At 33.1% G+C, this 20226-nt stretch overlaps 3 protein-coding genes across 3 annotated transcripts; 2 read left to right on the forward strand and 1 right to left on the reverse strand.

The window, feature by feature from the left end:
- Window positions 1–1583: 1583 nt before the first annotated feature.
- Window positions 1584–5942, reverse strand: LOC133286635 (protein POST-ILLUMINATION CHLOROPHYLL FLUORESCENCE INCREASE, chloroplastic-like). Its single transcript, XM_061484073.1, is given in 9 exon segments — window positions 1584–1723; window positions 1799–1878; window positions 1880–1893; window positions 2848–2940; window positions 3018–3102; window positions 3395–3447; window positions 4552–4644; window positions 5019–5146; window positions 5773–5942. Coding segments are annotated over 9 exon segments (771 nt in total). The 5' UTR covers window positions 5858–5942.
- A 754-nt stretch (window positions 5943–6696) lies between these two features.
- LOC133286651 (palmitoyl-monogalactosyldiacylglycerol delta-7 desaturase, chloroplastic-like) lies at window positions 6697–8429 on the forward strand. The gene is made up of 5 exons (XM_061484092.1): window positions 6697–7310; window positions 7403–7543; window positions 7662–7802; window positions 7948–8054; window positions 8145–8429. Exons 1-5 carry the CDS (start codon window positions 6747–6749, stop codon window positions 8356–8358), a joined length of 1167 nt encoding a protein of 388 aa, XP_061340076.1. The 5' UTR covers window positions 6697–6746; the 3' UTR covers window positions 8359–8429.
- Window positions 8430–16430: 8001 nt separating this feature from the next.
- On the forward strand, window positions 16431–17851 carry LOC133286679 (pseudo histidine-containing phosphotransfer protein 6-like). The gene is made up of 5 exons (XM_061484127.1): window positions 16431–16529; window positions 16710–16840; window positions 17047–17190; window positions 17618–17690; window positions 17798–17851. Exons 1-5 carry the CDS (start codon window positions 16461–16463, stop codon window positions 17849–17851), a joined length of 471 nt encoding a protein of 156 aa, XP_061340111.1. The 5' UTR covers window positions 16431–16460.
- The last annotated feature ends 2375 nt before the right edge of the window (window positions 17852–20226 follow it).

Raw genomic sequence — 20226 nt, forward strand, 5'->3', positions numbered from 1 at the left:
CCACGCGCCGGAGAAAGGAGCTGCGCGTGGGATTCACTCGCCGGGAAAGGGGCGGCGCGTGAGAGCGCGTGGATGGGCTTCGCCGGCTGAGATTTTTCTGGTGTGGTCGTCCGGTGAGCGCACACCTGTCTGTGGGTGGTCGCGGTTGAAAAGTCGCCGGAAAGTGGTCCAAACGGTGAAGACAGATCTGATTGGAGGCGATCGGAGGTGTTTCGGTCGTTTGTGGCGGAGGAACACTGCGTAGAATGATAGATCGGAGGAAAAATAAGGTCAACAATGGTCCCCTTGGTCCAAAAGGTCCCCGGAAAAATTTTCCGGTGGCGGCTAATGGCGGCAAGAGGCAAAGAAATTAGGGTTTTGTTAAAAAAGACGATAATATGTGCGGAAGCAAAGCCCTCAGATCGAGAGCTCTGATACCAACTTGAAAAAGGGTATTCTAATATATTATAGAATTGTGTAAATAATCTGTACAAAGGGTTCTCTATTTATAGAGAATATTTGACCTACTTTTAACCTAATGGGCTTGGCCCAATACAACAAAGGGCTTGGCCCAATACAACAATAAATGACTAAATAAAAACTAAATAATAACTAAATCAATATTATTTACAACATTTATAGAGTTTAACTGTAGATAGTTTGGATAGCTATGCTGACACATCAAGTGGATAGCTGTGCTGACACTAAGATTAGTAGGATTTGACTAGCATCAATCCATATCTTGGATTGCCCCTTGTTGGGCTTACTACTTAATGGGCCCATCATATGGGTCCATAACAGTTGCCCCTCAGCCGGGCTACCTGGGTATCCGGGTAGTCGGGATGAAGCTATGAGTGCGCTTTTGTAGACTTGTACGCTCTTCTGACGAGCGAATTCTTTTTTCTCACGGGATGCTCTTTGCCCCTCTTGAGTTGAGTATCAACCCGGTGCGATACTTTGTAGAAATTTTTTTATGGGTCTGGACCATGGTAGTCTATTCCCAAAATAGAAAAAAAAGAAAAGAAGAGGAATTGAATGAGAGAAAAAAAAAGAGGAATAAAAATGAAAGAAAATTGTTCATAAAAAAAAAAGGACCACTAAATAAGTGATAGGCTTGGACCATATTAAATTTTTCCGCACAGTAAAGAGCTCAACTGTGCATCACAAAAATCATGGAAAGATTGCTTTATTTGTGTGTGGAAAGATTGCTTGTTCCTCTGCCAAGCCCTGCCACACAAGAATTATTAATGCACCTTAGGCTCGTATCAAATATTGTTAAAAAAGATTCAATTTTTACATATTCAGTTTCTTTAATTACACATTTGCGTCAAATTTGTTGCAGTAAATTCTTCCAAGCTCTAATATTGTCAAATAAAAATAATAAATAAGACTCCTTTGGACTTGAATAATGTTATGTTTTGGGCTACATTACTAAAGTTTTGCCACCAACTTCTGTTTAGAATGAAAATTTAGTAATTTTAAAATCAAATATAAGACTAACAAAGATATATGGATATTTACTTTTTCTTATTTCTTCAAAAGTAATAATGTGAGTTTGATTATTAATCTAGAAAGATTTCTATATTAAGCTAGAGGCAATTGATTCAAAGAGAAAAGGTATGCATATTTACTTGATTAAAGAATTCTATTGGCTTGTTCCGGAAACCCATGGGGAACTTGAAACTGCAGTATATAAGACCATCACTATCTACTCCATTTGTAAATGAGAAGATCAAGCTCAGAGCTGCACAAAAAAGAGAAGTTAACAAGAAGACATTGAATGATTTCATCAGCAAAATAGATTGAGAAATAAGAATACCATACTACCATACTTAGGAATGAATGAATATTTGAATGGTATATATTGGGGAATCCGCTTTGCCTCGATCTTTTCTGAGCACCACACATAATTGACTCCCCTGAATAGAAGAAATTAATGTACGACGAAACCTTTCTTGAGGCTCAACATCTTCCAATACTTAAAGTTGATGTTTTCAGACACACAATTCCCATGATCTTTCCAAATTTGTTTCAAGGACTACAAACTGTTCGTACGACTCATATTTCTCCTGCTGAGAGCCTTTGTTATTGGGTCAGCATAAAGGCAATGAGCCTCTTATTTATTATAATTTTTATTTTTCTTAGTGGTTTGAGTTTGGGATCATGAATAGCTGTTGTTAGGGTTTTCTAATTCTATTTATATTCTCCTTATAATCTGAGTGACTTGTAACAAGTGGCGGTGAAGTAAATATAGTACAGACAAGCTGGACTTAGCCTACATTGGGTGAATCAGGGTAAATCACTCTGTCAATTCTCTCTCTTTCTCTTTTTATTTGCGATTTGTGTTTGATTGTCGATTTCCAACACAAACATACCATGGCAATTCTGAATTACAATTTGGAATTATTATATCACTTGTTCTTGAAATACTGTATGTATGATGGATCCAAATCTTTTGACATATAAATGTTGGGTTTTATTTGTATCAAGTAACAGCAAAGTCATTTTGTTTCCTGCTCTCACATCGGTAAGTGCGCTATTCTTTCTTCTTTTGTTTTTTTTGTTTCACCTAGTGGGTCTCGCTTTTGCATGTGAGGGCACGAATCAACTTTTGTTTTACAGTCACTTGATACTAATAAACCTCATAAATGTTATGGAAAAAGGAAAAGTGTTTATCCTTTTAAATGACACAACTTATATTCTTTCACTCTCAAAAAGAGGTGAGACTCACACCTTTGTTTTTTTGTCAACTCTCTCTCCTCTTTTATCTATCTCTTTCTCTCTCTTAAAATGACATAACTTTACTTCCTTTAAAATGACACACATTTTTTCCTACGAAAAAATGACATGTTTTGGCAACCAAGGGACATCACAAAAATTACCATTAAAAGCAATTCCAAATTCTTCACTAGGGGCAAATTGAGTTGCAGCTGGATTATAGAAAAGTTTTAGCTTTTCTCCCTACCAAAATTTGTAAAAATAATTACCAAAAGCTGATCAAGTAACTCATAATGAGTTGACTCAATACTGTCTCATACTGAAGTAGGAGGGAGGCCATTCATGGTTTTCCAATAGACAGCAGCCCTCCCAAGTTCAAACATCGCCCATGAAGGAAGCTTGTACCTGTACACATGTCACATTGATACTAGATTTTGTAAAGTTACCTAAAATAATTTGAATTTTGGGAAACAAAAAATTCTTAGAAATTGGAGAAAACTGTGACTTGAACTCCATCCGCTTGTCATTTCACACATTCATTACTTAATTTTCCAATATATAATGCCTTTCCTAAAGGGCAAGTAAAAGCAAACGTCTATAAATTTAAGGTTTTTTTTTTCCTATTGCATGTGACACTATAGTTGCAAACTGAATAAAAAAACAAAAATTGAAAATGGTATTAAGCAGGAATTTATACTCTTGAATTTGCTTAGTTGGAGTTGTTGCGTGCGCAAGTATACGCGACAACAAGTAATATAGGGCTTTTGTGAGTCCCAGTTATCGTTCCCACAAGGATCTTTGGCGTTTTTGACTTGACTAAAATTGTAATTACTAATCAGAACCAAAAATAAAATAAAATCAAATTAAGTGAACTGTTATTCTAAACGAAGTGCAAGAAAAATATTTTTGAGAAGATTTTCTTTTTCAAATAGAGATTCAGTTGATGCAAGAAGTTGAATTACTGACTGGAAATTAATTAAATAGAAGCATTTATATATATTTTTTATGATTTTCTCTCAAGTAGTAGAACAGAAAATTAAAATTCTGATTTGAACAAAAATAAGAAGTAGCAACAAAGATTGATTTAAAAACAGTGTTTGAAAACAAGTTGGATTTCAATTTTCCCTTCCCTCATTTGCTATTAAGTTGCTTTGACAGAAAATAGATGTTGCTTTTTCAACAGTTCCAGCTTAACGAAAATACACAAACAACCATTGTTTCCCAACAACGATTTTTCCCCCATAGATAACAGATGACACATCCCTGTGTATCCATTAGTACAAGACCTTGAAGCACCATTTCCTTAAGTTACATGGGGGTAACTTCATCCCTGGAGCCATACCCATTGAGAGATATCTCACTCAACTTTCCATGTGCTTACTGTGAGGTCTAGTGTGGGTTATTTCCCAATAATTTCACACCACTAGGAGTAGCCTATGTGTGGCCATCACATCTCAAACTCAGCATGAAAAACACACAGTAAACAAACTGGAAATTAATACTTTAAGCTTTAAAACAACAACTAATAACAAATGAGTTATGGGTACTCTTTCAACCCAACTCGAAAGAAATTTAGCTCATCACCATGGGTTTATGAGCATGTAAAACAGTAAAGAGAAATTACAAACAGGAATTTAAAACCCACGAACAAAGAAAATTAAAAGGCAGAAGCTATATCAAGAGAATAACTCTGCTACAACAGTACTCAGAAAATTACAAAAATTAAAATCCTTAAAATCAGAACGGAATCAGTAAAAATAAATCCAAAGAGACGAAGAGAAGAGAGAAGAGCCCTACAATGCTTTTTCTTCCTCCTTTTATAGCTGAAGCTCTTTCATGCAGAATGGTTCACACCTCAGCCAGCACGTGTGCTCCACGCTCTTCCCAATCATGCGTTTCCTTTGCTAGGGTAGCAACGCACTCCAAAAGAATCTCCAGCCAACATTCCTAACAAACTCCAGCTCACCAAATCAGTTATGGGTAGTGTTTGGCTTTTTCTGTAGCTAGCAAAATGGCTAGGGTCAGTGTGTAGGTTGAATCACTCACTTAATGAACCATGGGTGAGGATTAAAGCTTGATGGTTTAACCGAAATCAGGGAACGGTCTGGCTTGGTGGGTCGATTTGTAGAAGGGACTCAGATTAACGGTTTGAGATGAGGGTTTGGATGCTCACACGATGGCTGTGCTAGAGTTCGTGTTTTTTCTTCTCTTGTGTCAAAGCTGCGTTGCCTTTCTTTCAAACTCTTTTCTTTTCTTCAATTTGGACTTCTGACTTGCCTTTCAAAAGATCAGCCCATTCTTTCTTTTCTTGATTTTTTTATTCTTTTCTTTCTTCTTCCTTTACTTTTCTTTCTTTCCTTGTCTCTTCTGCTTGTAGTGTAAAGGTTCAACCCAACTCTTTGCCTTCTTTTTGTTCCTTTCTTTACTTGGGTAGTATCAACAAGTGGGCCTGAAAATTACAAACAAAAGCCTATTAGCACTTTAAAATGGAATCATTCAACTCAAATCATTTGGGGCTAATATTATACACAAGATACTCATTTCATTTACATTTTCATATTAAAACTGCATGTTTCAAGTCACATTTTATGGACTTATCAGTCCTCAATGAGTATATTCTGTAGCTATAATTTAGCAAAGCCTTTCTAGGGTGATAATGAGAGGATTTTGTAGTATGAAACTTTTGGAATTTGAATGAATTATAACAACCCTAACAGCTACTTCTTTCCCAAAAAATTTAGAAATAGGAACTCTCATCTTTGAGCCCTTTAAGGGAAAGAATTGCTGAACTTATTTTAGCTTTATTAAAGTTCTAATTCAATCTCAATATACTGATAATTTATTCTGATTCCTACATTGGTGGAGGAACTTTCTTCTAGAACTCTCACTGAACAATAAACTTAGTCAGCACAAATATGAAATTGTCCATGACTCACATGGTCCCTTTGAACTGTTAGTATTGTTTTCTCTGCAGCTAAATCCTAGAGGTTTAAAAATTAATCCGTCCATGTAAAAGATGGTGTAGACAAGGATGCAATAAAAAAAACAAAATAAACGTGTAATAGAGAGACTGACCAAGCGTGTTTGAATGAGAAACGGCCTGCATAGGCAAGCATGTTTGCGTGGAAGACGCAAAGATTGACGCGTTCGTTGCAGCCATGTTTTTTGTGCCTGCTTACTATTGGATTGGAATAAAGCAAGCAGCTAAAGAGTACAGAAGAGTTGTAGCTCAATTTAACAACTGAACATGTCCATAGATAAATGATATTTCAGTGTGCGTGAGTGAAATATTTATGGTATTGTACCATTCATTCGGTATATCTATCCAATAAAAAAAAAAATGACTGTCATGATTGTATGAAAAGTAGAGAAAAATATTTTTTTTATCCAAGTATTACTTGTTGAATAACATATATACATATTACAATTGAATAACAGATATACATATTACAAATATACAGAAGATGATCTGGTGCGCGAAAGTGAGAGGTGTCAAAATACAAAAGACATATCAATAACACCAATTTTTTAGAAAAATATCAGAAGATAATCGACTCCTTTTAAAATTTCTAATAACCGACTCCTTTTAAAATTTCTACAAAGTAACCTTTCATTTTGCATGGAAAGTTTTTTTTAACAAGTGTCGAATTCATCACTAACATAATAAGTGTTTTAACACTAAAAACAAAGGAATAAGGTTTATCTAAGCATTGAAGATATCTGGAATTCTGGACCTTATTTTCCTCCAATATCACCAATCTCATTCTTAAGCCAATACCCTTCCCGGGTACACAGCCTTATCCTCTCTCTCTCTCTCTACTTCGGTCCACATTTTCGTCAAACCCCATTTTCCCCCAAAAAAAACGGCCTCCACAAGTGCTTGGTTACTTGCACATCACAATCAACCCCACAAGTCCACAGCATAAAAAGCCTAAACCCAAAATCCACCAAAGAACTTCAACTTCGACTCTAAGGCCACGGTTTTAGTTCACACTTCACAGGAGCTTTGCCCTGTACAAGTAGAAAGAGTAAACACAAACTTTTCCTTCATGGCTCTGATAACATCACAGACAAAAAACCCAATTTTCCATCGCTTAACCACCTTTCACCGTGCAATTCCACGGTTGGATAGGTCCGTAGTTGGTCTTGGGTCCTTCTCTCAAAATGCCAAGGCCATTAAAGTTGGTAACTTTAACTCAAAGTCAAGCAAACTTTCCCTGAAAAACAACCCCTTTACCTATAATCTAACACTGTTAGCCAAAGCCAATGCAGCAATTGGAGAAACATTGGAACCAGAACAGGGGACTCTGAAGCATAGAAGGATTTTGTTATCGGACGTGGAAGTGAAGAGAGAAAGGAGAGTGTTCTTTGGTAGGAAATGGAACTCATTGGATGTTGCCACTGCTGGTATTGTTTTGGCAATGCATGTGCTTAGCCTCTTTGCGCCATTCCAATTCAATTGGCCAGCTTTTTGGGTGGCAGTGGCACTATATGTTGTGACTGGACTTTTTGGTATCACACTATCTTTTCATAGGAATCTTTCTCATAGGAGTTTTAAGGTTCCCAAATGGCTTGAATATTTCTTTGCCTATTGTGGGGTTCTGGCTCTTCAGGTGGAAATTTTCTTTCTTGAAAACCTTCACTTTTTGTGATTCTCTCTCATTGGTTTTTGGCTGAATGAATAGAAAACTGTTGTGGTATGCAGGGGAATCCAATTGATTGGGTGAGCACACATAGGTACCACCACCAGTTCTGTGATTCTGAGAGAGACCCACATAGCCCTACTGAAGGATTCTGGTTCAGTCATATGAGTTGGCTCTTTGATACCAATTCTGTGATAGAAAGGGTATGAAACTATGAATGATCTTTTCTCTCTCTTTCACACACACACACACACACATTTGTTGTCTGTCTCTTTCTTCTTAATAGGCAAACAAATCTTATTGTGGGATATATAAGTGCAGTGCGGAGAGCCAAACAACGTTGGTGATTTAGAGAAACAATTCTTTTATAGATTTCTCCGAAGTAGTTACATTGTTCATCCACTTGCTTTGGGAGCCCTTGTATATGCCATAGGAGGATTTCCTTTCCTTGTTTGGGGAATGGTATGTCAATTTCTTTCACTTTACTTACTTTTCCTGAATTGATTCATTGGTTAAGTATAACTCGGAATGGAACATGAAGAAATGATGGTTTTGGAAGACAATTCCAATTGACACATTTTTCTATAATAAACTTACTTGAACGCAGGGTGTGAGGATTGTTTGGGTATACCACATCACTTGGCTAGTCAATTCAGCTTGCCATGTATGGGGGAAGCAGGCCTGGAACACTAGGGACTTATCAAGAAATAATTGGTAAATTTACACTATGAATTATTCATTGTTTGGTGATTGATTTATGTTCACAAATTAATCTTTTAAAGATAAACTAAAATTATTTATTAGGTGGGTGGCGTTGCTTGCATTTGGTGAGGGTTGGCACAATAACCACCACGCTTTTGAGCACTCAGCTCGACATGGCCTACAGTGGTGGCAACTAGACATGACTTGGTACGTTGTGAGATTTCTACAAGCTATTGGGTTGGCCACTGACGTGAAGGTACCCACTGAGAATCAGAAGCAAAAAATGGCATTCAAGAACGATAGATTGGCCACATGAAACACAATTTCTTAATAAAAATGAAAAATAAGGATTTGAGAGGTGTTTGTTGATGGCAAAAGGATTTTGGTAGGGAATTGTACTTTTGAGTGTTACTTATAGCCCTCGTGAATCATGAGTGCTGATTTGACTATGTAAAAACGTACATAAGAATATTTTTTTCTTATGCTTGTCACCTTCTTCCTCTCTTTTTTTTTTTTTTTTTTTATCATATTATAAGTAGGGATAAATTATTTTATCATGTTTATATTATTCATCACTCTCCAATATTATTATATCAAAATTTCAATTAATTAATTTTTTTTGAAATTCTAATATAACAATATTGACAAAAGACAAATAAAATAGATATGAAAAAAATATAGATAGAATAAATTATTCTTGTAACAATGACACATGTTTCCTGCTTCATAGTTCATATTAAGGCAACTTGCTCCACAGTTTGCACGCTAAACCATATGCTTTCTCCAAAATCAGGTTCATTGACCGAACACGAATTTTGATGTTATAAAGTCAAACTCATAACTTCGAAAGAGACTAAGAATCCGTTTGTTTTCACTTTTAAAAAAAATTATTTTTATTATTTTTATTTTAGAAGTTCATTTTACAAAAGTTAAAGTTATTTATATTTTTATAAAAAAATTTAGTTTTTGAAAAAAATATTTGGTTTTTGACTTCTCCTTTTTTTAGAAATTAAAATTTTTAGCTTCTGTAAAAAATAGGTTTTTGGCTTTTTTAAAAAACAGATATCCAAATGAACTAAAACTGAGAAGTGCTTTTTTTCAAAAAAAAAAAAAAAAGCAGCTTTTAGAGAAAAAAAAATCAACTTTTAGAGAAAAAAAAACTCATCCAAAGAGCCCTAAGACGTTTAAAGATGTTGGTCCCATCAGTATTCAAATCAAATTGTGTTTTTTTTTTATGGATATTAATTAGGAATAAATTATATTTACAAATTATATTATGGTAGTACATGCTCAATAATATCTGCTACCCATATTATATGGTGTAATTTATGAAAAAAAATTTATAAATATAATTTTTTTTATTAAATAAATGAATTTTTGGAATATATATAAAATGAAAGATTAACTCAAAAGTTTCACGTGGCATTTGGTGCTCTTAAATATTATACAAGTGGTCAAGAGTCATGGCATGGAAAATGTACCCATATTAATTCTTGGGCACATATTAGTACACGAGTTTAATTAAAAAGGGTAGGAGATTTGTTTAAATTGAAGTGAACTTATTTAAAACTTGAATAAATATCATTTTTAGTCCCTAACAAAAAATACAGTTCCCACTTTGGTCTTTTATAAAAATAAATTAGCAGTTAGTCCTTAACAAATTCAAAGTGGATCTATTTAGTTGAAATCCTGATCCCTCACAAATTCAAAAAAGGCTCATATTAGTCTCTCAAAAGGACTAAAATGGGTCCACCTTGAATTTGTTAGGGACTAACTGACTAATTTATTTTTGTAAGGGACTAAAGTGAAGACCGTATTTTTATTAGGATCAAAAAGGGTATTTACTCTTAAAACTTATACCACTTGACTTGATGTATTTCAAATGTTGTGCAAGAATCACCAAGCAAGTAGATCAATTAGCACTAGCTTCATCAGTGTTGAGTGCACCGTCCATGTTTTTTATTTTTCTTTGGGCGTCACCGACCGGTTAAACGAGGGGTATTCATTGTTGATTTATGAGTAAAGATTTTTTTGATCCCTTACAAAAAATACGATCTCCACTTTAGTCCCTTAGAAAAACAAATTAGTCAGTTAGTCCCTAACAAATTCAAGGTGGACCCATTTTAGTCCTTTTGAGGGACTAACATGGGTCTTTTTTGAATTTGTGAGGGAACACGATTTCAACTAAATGAGTCCACTTTGAATTTGTTAGAGACTAACTGACTAATTTATTTTTGTAAGGGACTAAAGTGGGGACCGTGTTTTTTGTTAGGGACTAAAAATGGTATTTACTCTTGATTTATCATGTGTTACACGGTGACGGAACTAAAATCGCATACACTTTAATCGGTTAGAATTATGATTTTTCATGCGTGTCTAAATATGTTAGGCTAGATTTTGGCTTAAATAGGTCATATTTATATAAAAAATAGAGGGTTTGCCCTGACCTGTTAGCCTGTGTAAGCCCAAAATTACAAGTCTGGTCTGACCTATATTTAAAAACTAAAAGTCTAGGCATGTTAGCCTGTCTAAGCCCATTGAACATTCGACAATTAAAACAGTAACTAAAATAATATTACTTTATTATTCAAAATTATTAAAATAATATTTTTATTTTTTTATTTAAAATAATTAATATAATATAGGTCGATCAATAGGCTTATAGGCTTGACATGTACAAAAAAGCCTATGACTTATTTTCTAAATAGTTTTTTTTAAAAGTATAGGCCTGTTCTATTTTTTTATTTGTAATAGACCAAGTCTGGCCTAATATAGGCTAGGCTGTTGGTCCCTGTAGGCCGGCTTAGTCCATTTACATCTCGAGCTATAGTCATATGATAAGAAATTAAAAAGTTATTTTTAAAAAATTTTAAGTTTATAAAATTAAATTTGGATAAATTTTAAAATAAATGATTTTAATTTAGAAAATATGATAATGGCTGGAACATTCAAGATTCACTATATTAAGTTGCTTTTTTGTTTTTCTTTGGGTTCACAAGTTTGTCTCTTCTTTTTCTTTTTTTCCTCTTTTGGGCTAAAGAATTATCATTTGGGCTTGTTCATGCGCTCGGGCTTTTGGATTAAGGATTAACCATTCGGTCAAACAGATCTCTACCAAGCACATTTGGCCATATATTTATACACACAGAGAGAGGAAAATGTTACATTAGGAGACCAAAACTCTAATTAAGCACAACTTATAAAATGAATCATCCTTCGACTGCATCTCTTATGAGAGCGTTTAACTCGGATATAAAAATCAACTCTTACATATCACGGCACACCTTGGTGGGAATGATATACAAATTGACAATCAATAAATATTTTGGTAATTGGCAATGCTAATTGACACAAAATTATTTTGACACCATTTTTTTAATACAATCTACTAAAATCTTAATTACCCGAAGTGTGTCTTATAAACAAAAATTAAAAACACTCTACAACTAAGTGAAAAATATAATTTTACAAACTCATTATTAATAATTCTATTACAAAATATGGCTGGAACAAACAAAATATATATGTTCTTAGGATTTATAACCATTTTTGTTGGTATATATATTGCCGCAGACTTGAATACATGCACATAGCAATGAATATTTTTTGAAATAATGAAAAATAAAAACAAAGTATTGCTTTTAATTATTGTGTTGATACTCGAAATTCTCGTAGATTCTTCAAAAAGAAAAGGGTGGGTATTATCCAAGAAGTAAGAATAACCGTAACAACCTCGAGCATTGAAACCACCAATTTTCCATCATTACCTTTATAGCATAATCATCGTACCTTAATGACCTCACAGGCGTGTCAATTATATGAAAATGAACATAATAGTAGAACAGCATTAGTTCAACTTTAGGTTCCTATGGAACAAGAACAAGAGAAAGCTATTTATGTCGTTTGGAACATCGAAGCCATTAGGGGAATGAAACAATAATCATATGAAGACAGACAAAAGGCATCTCTTACTAGATTTGAATAATAGCTACCGTATATAATATATGCACGGGGGAGCATTGAGTCCAGGGACTATAGTATAGTTTAATTGAAACATTGGTATGATCGCCAACAGAAGTGCTTCCTATAAATTAAGGAAATTTTAGTTTGTTTAATCAGCAGCTGGTTACGTCAACACAAAGCATGCTTCAATTCAGGCATTCGCACTTCAAAAATAAAAATAAAATAAAAAATACATATACTGCATAAATTTAATTTGTATAAAGCATGCATGACTTAATATCGGGTCCCAAACTAAAAGATTCGTGTTGACTTGGATCTATTTTTGTGGTAGAATAAATCAAAATTAATTTGTTGTCCCCGATTCCTTGATTTGTCATTATTTGGGTAAAAGATATTTATTTGGAAATTTTGTTATACTATCTAATTTTATATGTGAGCATAAGTCATTATATTTATTAAAAAAATAATGTAAAAAATTACTTGTTCCGTGTTATTAGCTTGTTGTAGCTTAATAAATGAAAAATAAAACTTAACAGTCAATTAATCAGTTTGCTTACGTCAGTACAGAGCATGCCTTTCGAGCGAGCATCGAGGTGATTATAAACAAATTAACATGCTTCCTTTTTTGATTAGTAGAACTAATTAAGTATATGTAAACCCATAACCGAGATTGGGCTGCTGTAACACTATTGTACGGTTAAAGTGTATATTTAACGGTTGCATGTGTGAATTCAGGTATATATATTAAAATATGTAAGATAAGATAACATTTATGCAGAGAGAAATGAATATTATACAAAGTAGCTAGACTAAACCTTTATTTATGTAACAAATTTTTGATATATATTATAATATACAACAATTTATTATCCACTTATAGGGTTTGATGGGTATTACGAAAAAAAAAATAGAGTCTTCATTTCTTTTGATTTATTTTATCAAGAAAAAATATAAATACATAAAAATTAATGTTAAAATATTTTATTATTTTGTATTTAATAAAATTAAGTTACTTAATATATTCATCCTTTGGAATATTTGATATAAAAGAGGGATGTAAAGTATATGGATACCCCAAATAATGCTTCTATCTGACTCTCTTATTAATTAATGGAATTGGAATATTCACTGATCAATTAGATTATTATAGAGGTAATGCTCCTAATTCTTAATTTACTTTTTGATTCAAACCCATCCAAAAAAAATTTCCCCATAGCTTGCATATTGAAAATTATAAAACAATGTTATTGATCAGTTTTTATAACTTTTTTTTTTCCAAAACTCAATTATTTTTTATAAAGCAGTATAACTTTTTCATATTTATATTTCCATCAGTACTTCTTTACAATATATTTCTACAAAAACCAATCTCTTTGTTGCTGTTTACCGAAAATAAATAAAAAATCTCTTTGTTGCTTTTCCATTTGTGTGAGTGTTTTTGAATTTCCTTCTCTTCCCAGCGAGGCACATCCTCATTAATCCGTATGAATAATTTATTTACATACTTTCTCCTAATTTAGTGGACCATAAGAGATACTTTATTATAATTTTGCCAACAATTTAAATTGAGATAAAATTAACTTTTACATATATATATATATATATGTGCGCGCGATGCTCATATATGATAATATAAAGAGAAGAAAAAGAAAAAAATAGAACTCGTACACTTATTTATGTATATATAAATATATTAAGATAAAATTATTTTTTACATTTATGTTACACACACTCATGTGTGTATATATATATATATATATATTGGTAGGATCTTTTGACACCGGTGTCAAATTTAAAGTTTGACACCTCATCTGAGAGTCGTTTGATTTTGACACCAGTGTCAAAAGATCCTACCTCATATATATATATATATATATATGAGATTAATATTTCTTATATTATAGAAAATAATTTTATCTCTTACATATACATAAAATCATGTAAGATTTTTTTTTTCTCTTTTCTTTTTATATAGACTTTATATATTTATATATAGAAACATAAGAAATATTAAACTCCATGTATATATGCATCTTTAAAACGTAATCATTTGCCTTTGAAATATTAGTATTAACATATAATTTTGTCATGAATTTCCTGGCAGAGTAACTGCTAAGTTAAGGTTTTTTTACCCTTAAAACTTTTAATTAATAATTAATTACCAATTTAGCAGTTAAACTGTATTGTCGTGTTGCCCCATTACCAATGGCAATCCATTTGAGAAGTCTTCTCAAACATCAACATGGACCTGCTTTCTAGCTACCTCCAGTAAAGAAATATTTTAACTCAAAATTTTGAGGTGTTAAGTGATAGTTTTTTAAATGGTTTAACACATCTCTTCGTGCAAGAGTTTATTCGGCTTGAAGCGTGAATATTGTACAAACTCAATTTTAATTTACTTTTTTGTACTTTTTAATTAATTCCACTACAAAGTGGAAGCTGTGAGGATCGAACTCATGACTTTGAGATCACTTAAACTCTTATACCATGTAAAGAATCACTTCAACCTAAAATCTTAAGGTGTTGGATGATATATTTTTAAATAGTGTATATTATTTTCTAAAGACACAAAAGTCCACCTCAGTCACCCATAATCCACCACGTGGCCACCATGGCCCTAAACTTTTCACTGAGAGCCTTGTTCAACGGGCGTTACCTTACCCTCAGCTCTGAGTCCTGACTTCGATGCACCATCACAGTCACTCAGCTGGAGCAAGCGTTTTTTTTTAACCTCACCTTTTCTCCTCGGGAACGTGGAAAAGCTTACAAGAGGGAAACAATAGCAGAAAAAAACTTGAAGGGAAAGTAATCTTTTGTGGTAGTGGGTTTGAAACTTTGAATGGTGACAAATAATTATGAATTTTATTAATTTTATATTAAAAAAATAAATTATTTCATGTTATAAAAATAAATTTATAAATTTTACTATTAAAAAAAATGACATAATTATGTAGTACGAGAATAGTTTCTTTCAATAATTGTGTAATTATTTTTTTTCAAAATATTACTAATCTTATGTATGAAATAAAATAGGGATTTTATTTTCTAATTATTTCTTATTATTAGAATTATATAAAATAATTTAATATATACTAATAAAAATTAAATATTATTCACTTGTTCTTTTTTTTTTTTTTATAATATATTCACTTGTTCTTTACGGAAAGATATCGTAGTTCGTAATTTAACGGTGGTGAAGGTGATAGCCCGGGAGAATTTATTCTGTGCTACTTTTGTATTGAGTTTTTAATGTTAATTTTTTTTTTGGGCACAAATTTTTAATGTTATTTCAACTCATAATATGATATGTATTTTACTTTTATCATATTATTAATATAAATTTTAATATAATATCAGGTAAAAAATAATTTAATAAAAATGAGACAAGTGGAAGTAAATTGAAAACTCAATAAAACACAGCATTGAATAAATTCTCGTAGCCAGGACGAGTGGTAACTGACAGGTTACCGGTTGCAGGGAGTTGTCGGGTGGAGGTGAGGCTGCAACGCCGCTCCAACCTGCAAAGGACAGGCGCATGCCAAGTGACCGGGGACGGGGACAGCAGGTACCGCCTCCACTTCGCCTGCGGGCATGTAGGATGGTCCGGTAGATAACACGCATTCACCTCGTGAAACCCAAAAACCTGCACGCTCTATTCCCCATTTTTGCTTAAGGTTTTGTTAGGTTAAAGATTAAAATTGCTCTCTTTATTTTAAAATAAAATAATTATTACTTTAAAAAATTCATAATATATTAATTACTTTTTTGACTTTTATCTTTATTGATTTCTAATTCTATTTTTACTAAATGAAAGGAGAGACCGAGAGAGAGAGCCTTAATATAATACAATGTTAATTTAGTTAAATGAATTTAGGGTTATGTTGATCTCATTTTACATGAGATAAACAACTTTCCTACACACTCAAAAAGGTATTGAGTCTCACTACTCTTTTTTCTCTCTCCTCTTACCTGTGGATCCCACTTATAATTTTATTTGTACAACATGAGGTAACTTTTTTCCTAAAATATAAGAAAAATATTTCTCATAAATTTATATATTTTTTAAATTGAAGATATTTAATAAATTTTTTAAATTTCGTGTAAAATGAAAATAATTATAAAATGGAAACAAACAGTAACAGACGTTATTTATTTTAACATAGGTTTTGCAGTAAAACATTGAATGGAAGATGCAGAAGAATAATGAATGTGGTCGAATGCTTTAAATACTAGTGCTATTCCCGCGACAACAATAGGAGCTGGAACACAAAACCCTATGACCACAGAAGAAAAACAACTAAGAAACTTGAAAGTTATATAAGGTGGAGAGTTATTATACTTTTCACACTCGTTCTTTTGGTCCCTAGCTAGCCACTCTCAAACTTTGAACAATTTTTGTTAAAAGAGTTTGAGAGTTGAATTCCTCAATCAGCCAAAACGGGTCTTCCTCTGTGGATGCTTGGCTTGGGTGCGGACCTCTTGTGGGCCGACATGAACCGCCTCCTCGCCTTCCTCTTCCACCAGGTACAACCTACGTCTCCTCTCCTCTCATCTTTGTTCCTTAATTATTGTTCTTTCTTACGTTGTTAGCTACAATAGCATTTGCTTCATTGTTAAGTTTTAACATAGCCACGTCATGTTTGTATAATATATATAGATGCCAAAAAAGTCATATATGGTTTTTTTATTTAATTTTTGGGGCAGGGAGTGTTGGATGAGCAATTCTTGCAGCTTCAGCAGCTGCAGGATGAGACTTCCCCAAACTTTGTCTCCGAGGTTGTCAACATTTATTTCCATGAGTCCGAGAAGCTTCTCAGGAATCTAAGAGCATTGCTGTAATAATCAATTCTTCTCCCCTTGAATTTTCATTTTTAATTATGATCATTTTAGTTCTAAGCTACTATAGCTATAGAGGATAACTATGTTGTGTTACGTTATTATTAATAATTGTAACTTTTGTGTGTATATATGATGAAATTAAATGATGCGCTTTGGTTGGTTTGATTAATGATGAATAATTAATAATAATGTGTGAGTGCAGGATGGAGAGGGAGTTCTCGGACTATAAGAAAATAGGGATACATTTGAATCAATTCATGGGTAGCAGCTCCAGCATTGGCGCCAAGAGAGTCAGAAACGTTTGTGTTGCCTTTCGTGCCGCTACTGAGCACAAAAACCGTGCTGGGTTGGTGCATAATTTATACTTTTATTTTTTTACCATCCTATAATATTTTACACTTTATCTATTCATTGCACTAAATCCTTATTTGCAATGTTCATGTTCCCACGTTCTAATAGTAAGAATGTAGACAACTGTATGTTTATAATTATAATAATGGTTTCATCATATCTCAGAAAAATATTCTATCTAGGGAAATTTTTTTGGTGCTACAGATACACCGTAAATTCGGTGCATCTTCTACTCATATTAAAAATAGTAAAGATAGTGATTTGATATAAAGTAAAGACACATGTTACAATATAAGTGGAAGATGTACTGAATTTTCGGTGCATCCGTAGTACCAAAGATGTTGATAGTTTTAGTTCTATTTATTAATTGTTATTGCCAAGTTCTAACTTAAAGCTATTGTTTAATCTTTACCAAATTTCAGATGCTTACGAGCGTTGGAGATGCTGGAGCATGAATATTGCTATCTCAAGAACAAATTACATGAACTATTCCAAGTAAAGTTACACTCCATACTGAGTTTTATTAAATTATTATCATTATGATTTAGACATATAGGAGTCAATTTATGATACCTTTTTGTTTATGATATGGTAATGAGCAGATTGAGCAACAACGTGCTTTGGCAGCAGGAGTGAGGTACCCGGTGCAGAATTAACAAAGCAAGTGAAATGATGATTAAATATCTCTATAGGACTTTTTTATTTGTATTTTTTTTCTATTTTTCATTTTATTTCTTTCTGGTTTTGTAAGGCTAAGGGCAGGCCTTTCCGGTTTTAGACAAACCAAGCTATACCAGCTTTTGTACTTGGGTTGTGTAGGGAATAGAAAAATGGGATCACCGCCTCTGGCATTTTGGATTCTCTCATGTACGCCGTGGCATCATACTCTTCCTTGCAGTGTGTGCTTTCGCTGTATGCCTGTTAACTTTTTCAACCAAAGTGGATCAAATCTATTGAAAGTTGATGTTTACTATTCATAGAAATTATTATGTGTTAAATGGGTGTTCACTGTTGATAGTGAACTGTGTTCGAAGGACTGAGTAATGCTTTTTGGGGCTATATATTCAAAGCATTCGTTGTATTAATGAAGAGTTAGTTTTAGGGTGCTTGAAGCGGGTTGCGTAAAGAATTTTGAAATACATTATCTCAAAAGCTAGCTCGAAGGGTGTGAGTGTCCAAGGTCTTATAATAGCCACATTAATTGCACATACAATCAATGTGGAACTATATATCTCAACACGTCCTCTCACATGAAAGTCTTTTGGGCTTGAGGTGTGGATATTGCACAGGTCTAATTTTTGGTTGACTTCTTTGTGTTTTTATTTTAATTCCACTTTAAAGTGGGGGCAGTGAGCATCGAACTTATGATCTTATAGTCACTCAAATTCTGATACCATGTAAAGAATCTTGGGATACACTACCCCAAAAGTTAGCTTAAAGGGTGGGAGTGTCCAAGGTCTTATAACGGCCACCTTAATTGCACATACAATCAATGTGGAACTATATATGTCACCGGGTTAAACGAGGATATCTCCTTAATTCTCACTAAAAAAATAAAGAGAAAGGAATGGAACGAAAATGGTTAAGAAGGAAATGGACACTACAAAGCTGCAAGAAATCTCAAGCATTAAAAATATTGATGATGAATATAATTAATTCATTAACTTTCAATGTCATTAATTAAATTGAGGACCACACCTTATGGAGTGTTTGATTCAATACTTCGCTTCCATTTTTTTTTTCCCTCAAAAGGGGGAAGATAATAAAATGGTTAATTTGACTCACTTAATTTTATCCCGCAACTAATTTTTCTTCTCTTTATTTATGCGGTACCAAACAAAAAAGAAGAATGAACATCATCCCCCAATCAAATCTTTTTTTCTTTCCTCGCATACCAAAAGAAGCCTTAAGTGACTATATTTGTATTCGAATCTTCTTTGAGTCTTATGTTTTCAAAAAATCGTCATAAAAGTCAAATTAAAAAGTACAAATTTTTTCTGGTCTCATACACAGAAATGGCGCGTTTGGTACACGGCATTTGGCCGGATTCCCGAGAAACTGAATTTTTTTAAATTTTAAATTTTCGGATATTATGGTAAACTGAATGTAAAAATCATATTTTTAAAAATTGAGATTCCCGGACAAATAAAATTTCTCCTGTACCAAACGCCAAAAAAATTTTCTGGCCTCAGAGATATATATATATACTTTCACTCACCTGTTTCCAGGTAAAAGAACTGTGCTAACACCAGGGAATCGAAAACAGGGTGGTGTCAATCAAAATCCAGTAGTGTGAGGAAAGCAGGTACCCTTCTAAAAGCGGAACAAAGATCAAAATATCATTGTTGATCAAGTTTTTTACTCAAATATCACGTGAATTTATTTTTCAATATCCATGTGGGCAAGTTCGTTACTCTAAATAGGAAATTTAGTGTCCATAAAAAATGTGACACATTAACAAATTGAGTTCGTTATAGTGTTCAATAAACATATTCACGTGAATTTTGGAAAATAATACTATTCACTCACATGACATTTGAATAAAAAATTCGGTGAAGAATGAGATTTTGAGTATTGTTCCTATTGAAGCTCCTTTCCTTTGTAACAGAATTCGATAATGTCACTCTGGAGAATCTATCAAATTTAATTAGATGGGTCAAAAGTTCAAAGTGACTGCACTGCACTCTCTGCACATTTTCAAAATTTAAACCATATTGGGCCTAGCTATTGTCACATATATGACTCGTTCATTCATATCACAGCTCAGCTATGAGCCAAGCAAATTGGGTCTGTTCTCGTTTTCGGTACTAGCTATGACCACATGAAATAACATCAAATATTTGATAAACTATTCAGTTGAATCAGGACTCGGAAAAGTGATTATTTATATTAATATTCGGCCGATTCGATGTTGCTAGTCAAATTGTTGACCAAAGTACAAAATTTTAATCCAGAGGCAGAGGCTGTTTCAGTGCAAAGAGCAACAATGTATCTGCATTAAGACAGAAGCATAAAGCGGGTGACTGAAACA

Source organism: Gastrolobium bilobum, unplaced genomic scaffold (genome assembly GCF_033153095.1).
Source record: "Gastrolobium bilobum isolate Gb01-03AN ecotype WA unplaced genomic scaffold, APGP_CSIRO_Gbil_v1 utg5155, whole genome shotgun sequence".
NCBI lineage: Eukaryota > Viridiplantae > Streptophyta > Magnoliopsida > Fabales > Fabaceae > Gastrolobium > Gastrolobium bilobum.

Coding starts and splice junctions, on each gene's coding strand:
- LOC133286651 (XM_061484092.1), top strand. CDS start 6,747: ATGGCTCTGATAACATCACAGACAAAAAACCCAATTTTCCATCGCTTA. Junction 7,803..7,947: donor CTTTCCTTGTTTGGGGAATG/GTATGTCAATTT, acceptor ACTTGAACGCAG/GGTGTGAGGATTGTTTGGGT. Junction 8,055..8,144: donor GACTTATCAAGAAATAATTG/GTAAATTTACAC, acceptor ATTATTTATTAG/GTGGGTGGCGTTGCTTGCAT.
- LOC133286679 (XM_061484127.1), top strand. CDS start 16,461: ATGCTTGGCTTGGGTGCGGACCTCTTGTGGGCCGACATGAACCGCCTC. Junction 16,841..17,046: donor AGGAATCTAAGAGCATTGCT/GTAATAATCAAT, acceptor GTGTGAGTGCAG/GATGGAGAGGGAGTTCTCGG. Junction 17,691..17,797: donor AATTACATGAACTATTCCAA/GTAAAGTTACAC, acceptor GGTAATGAGCAG/ATTGAGCAACAACGTGCTTT.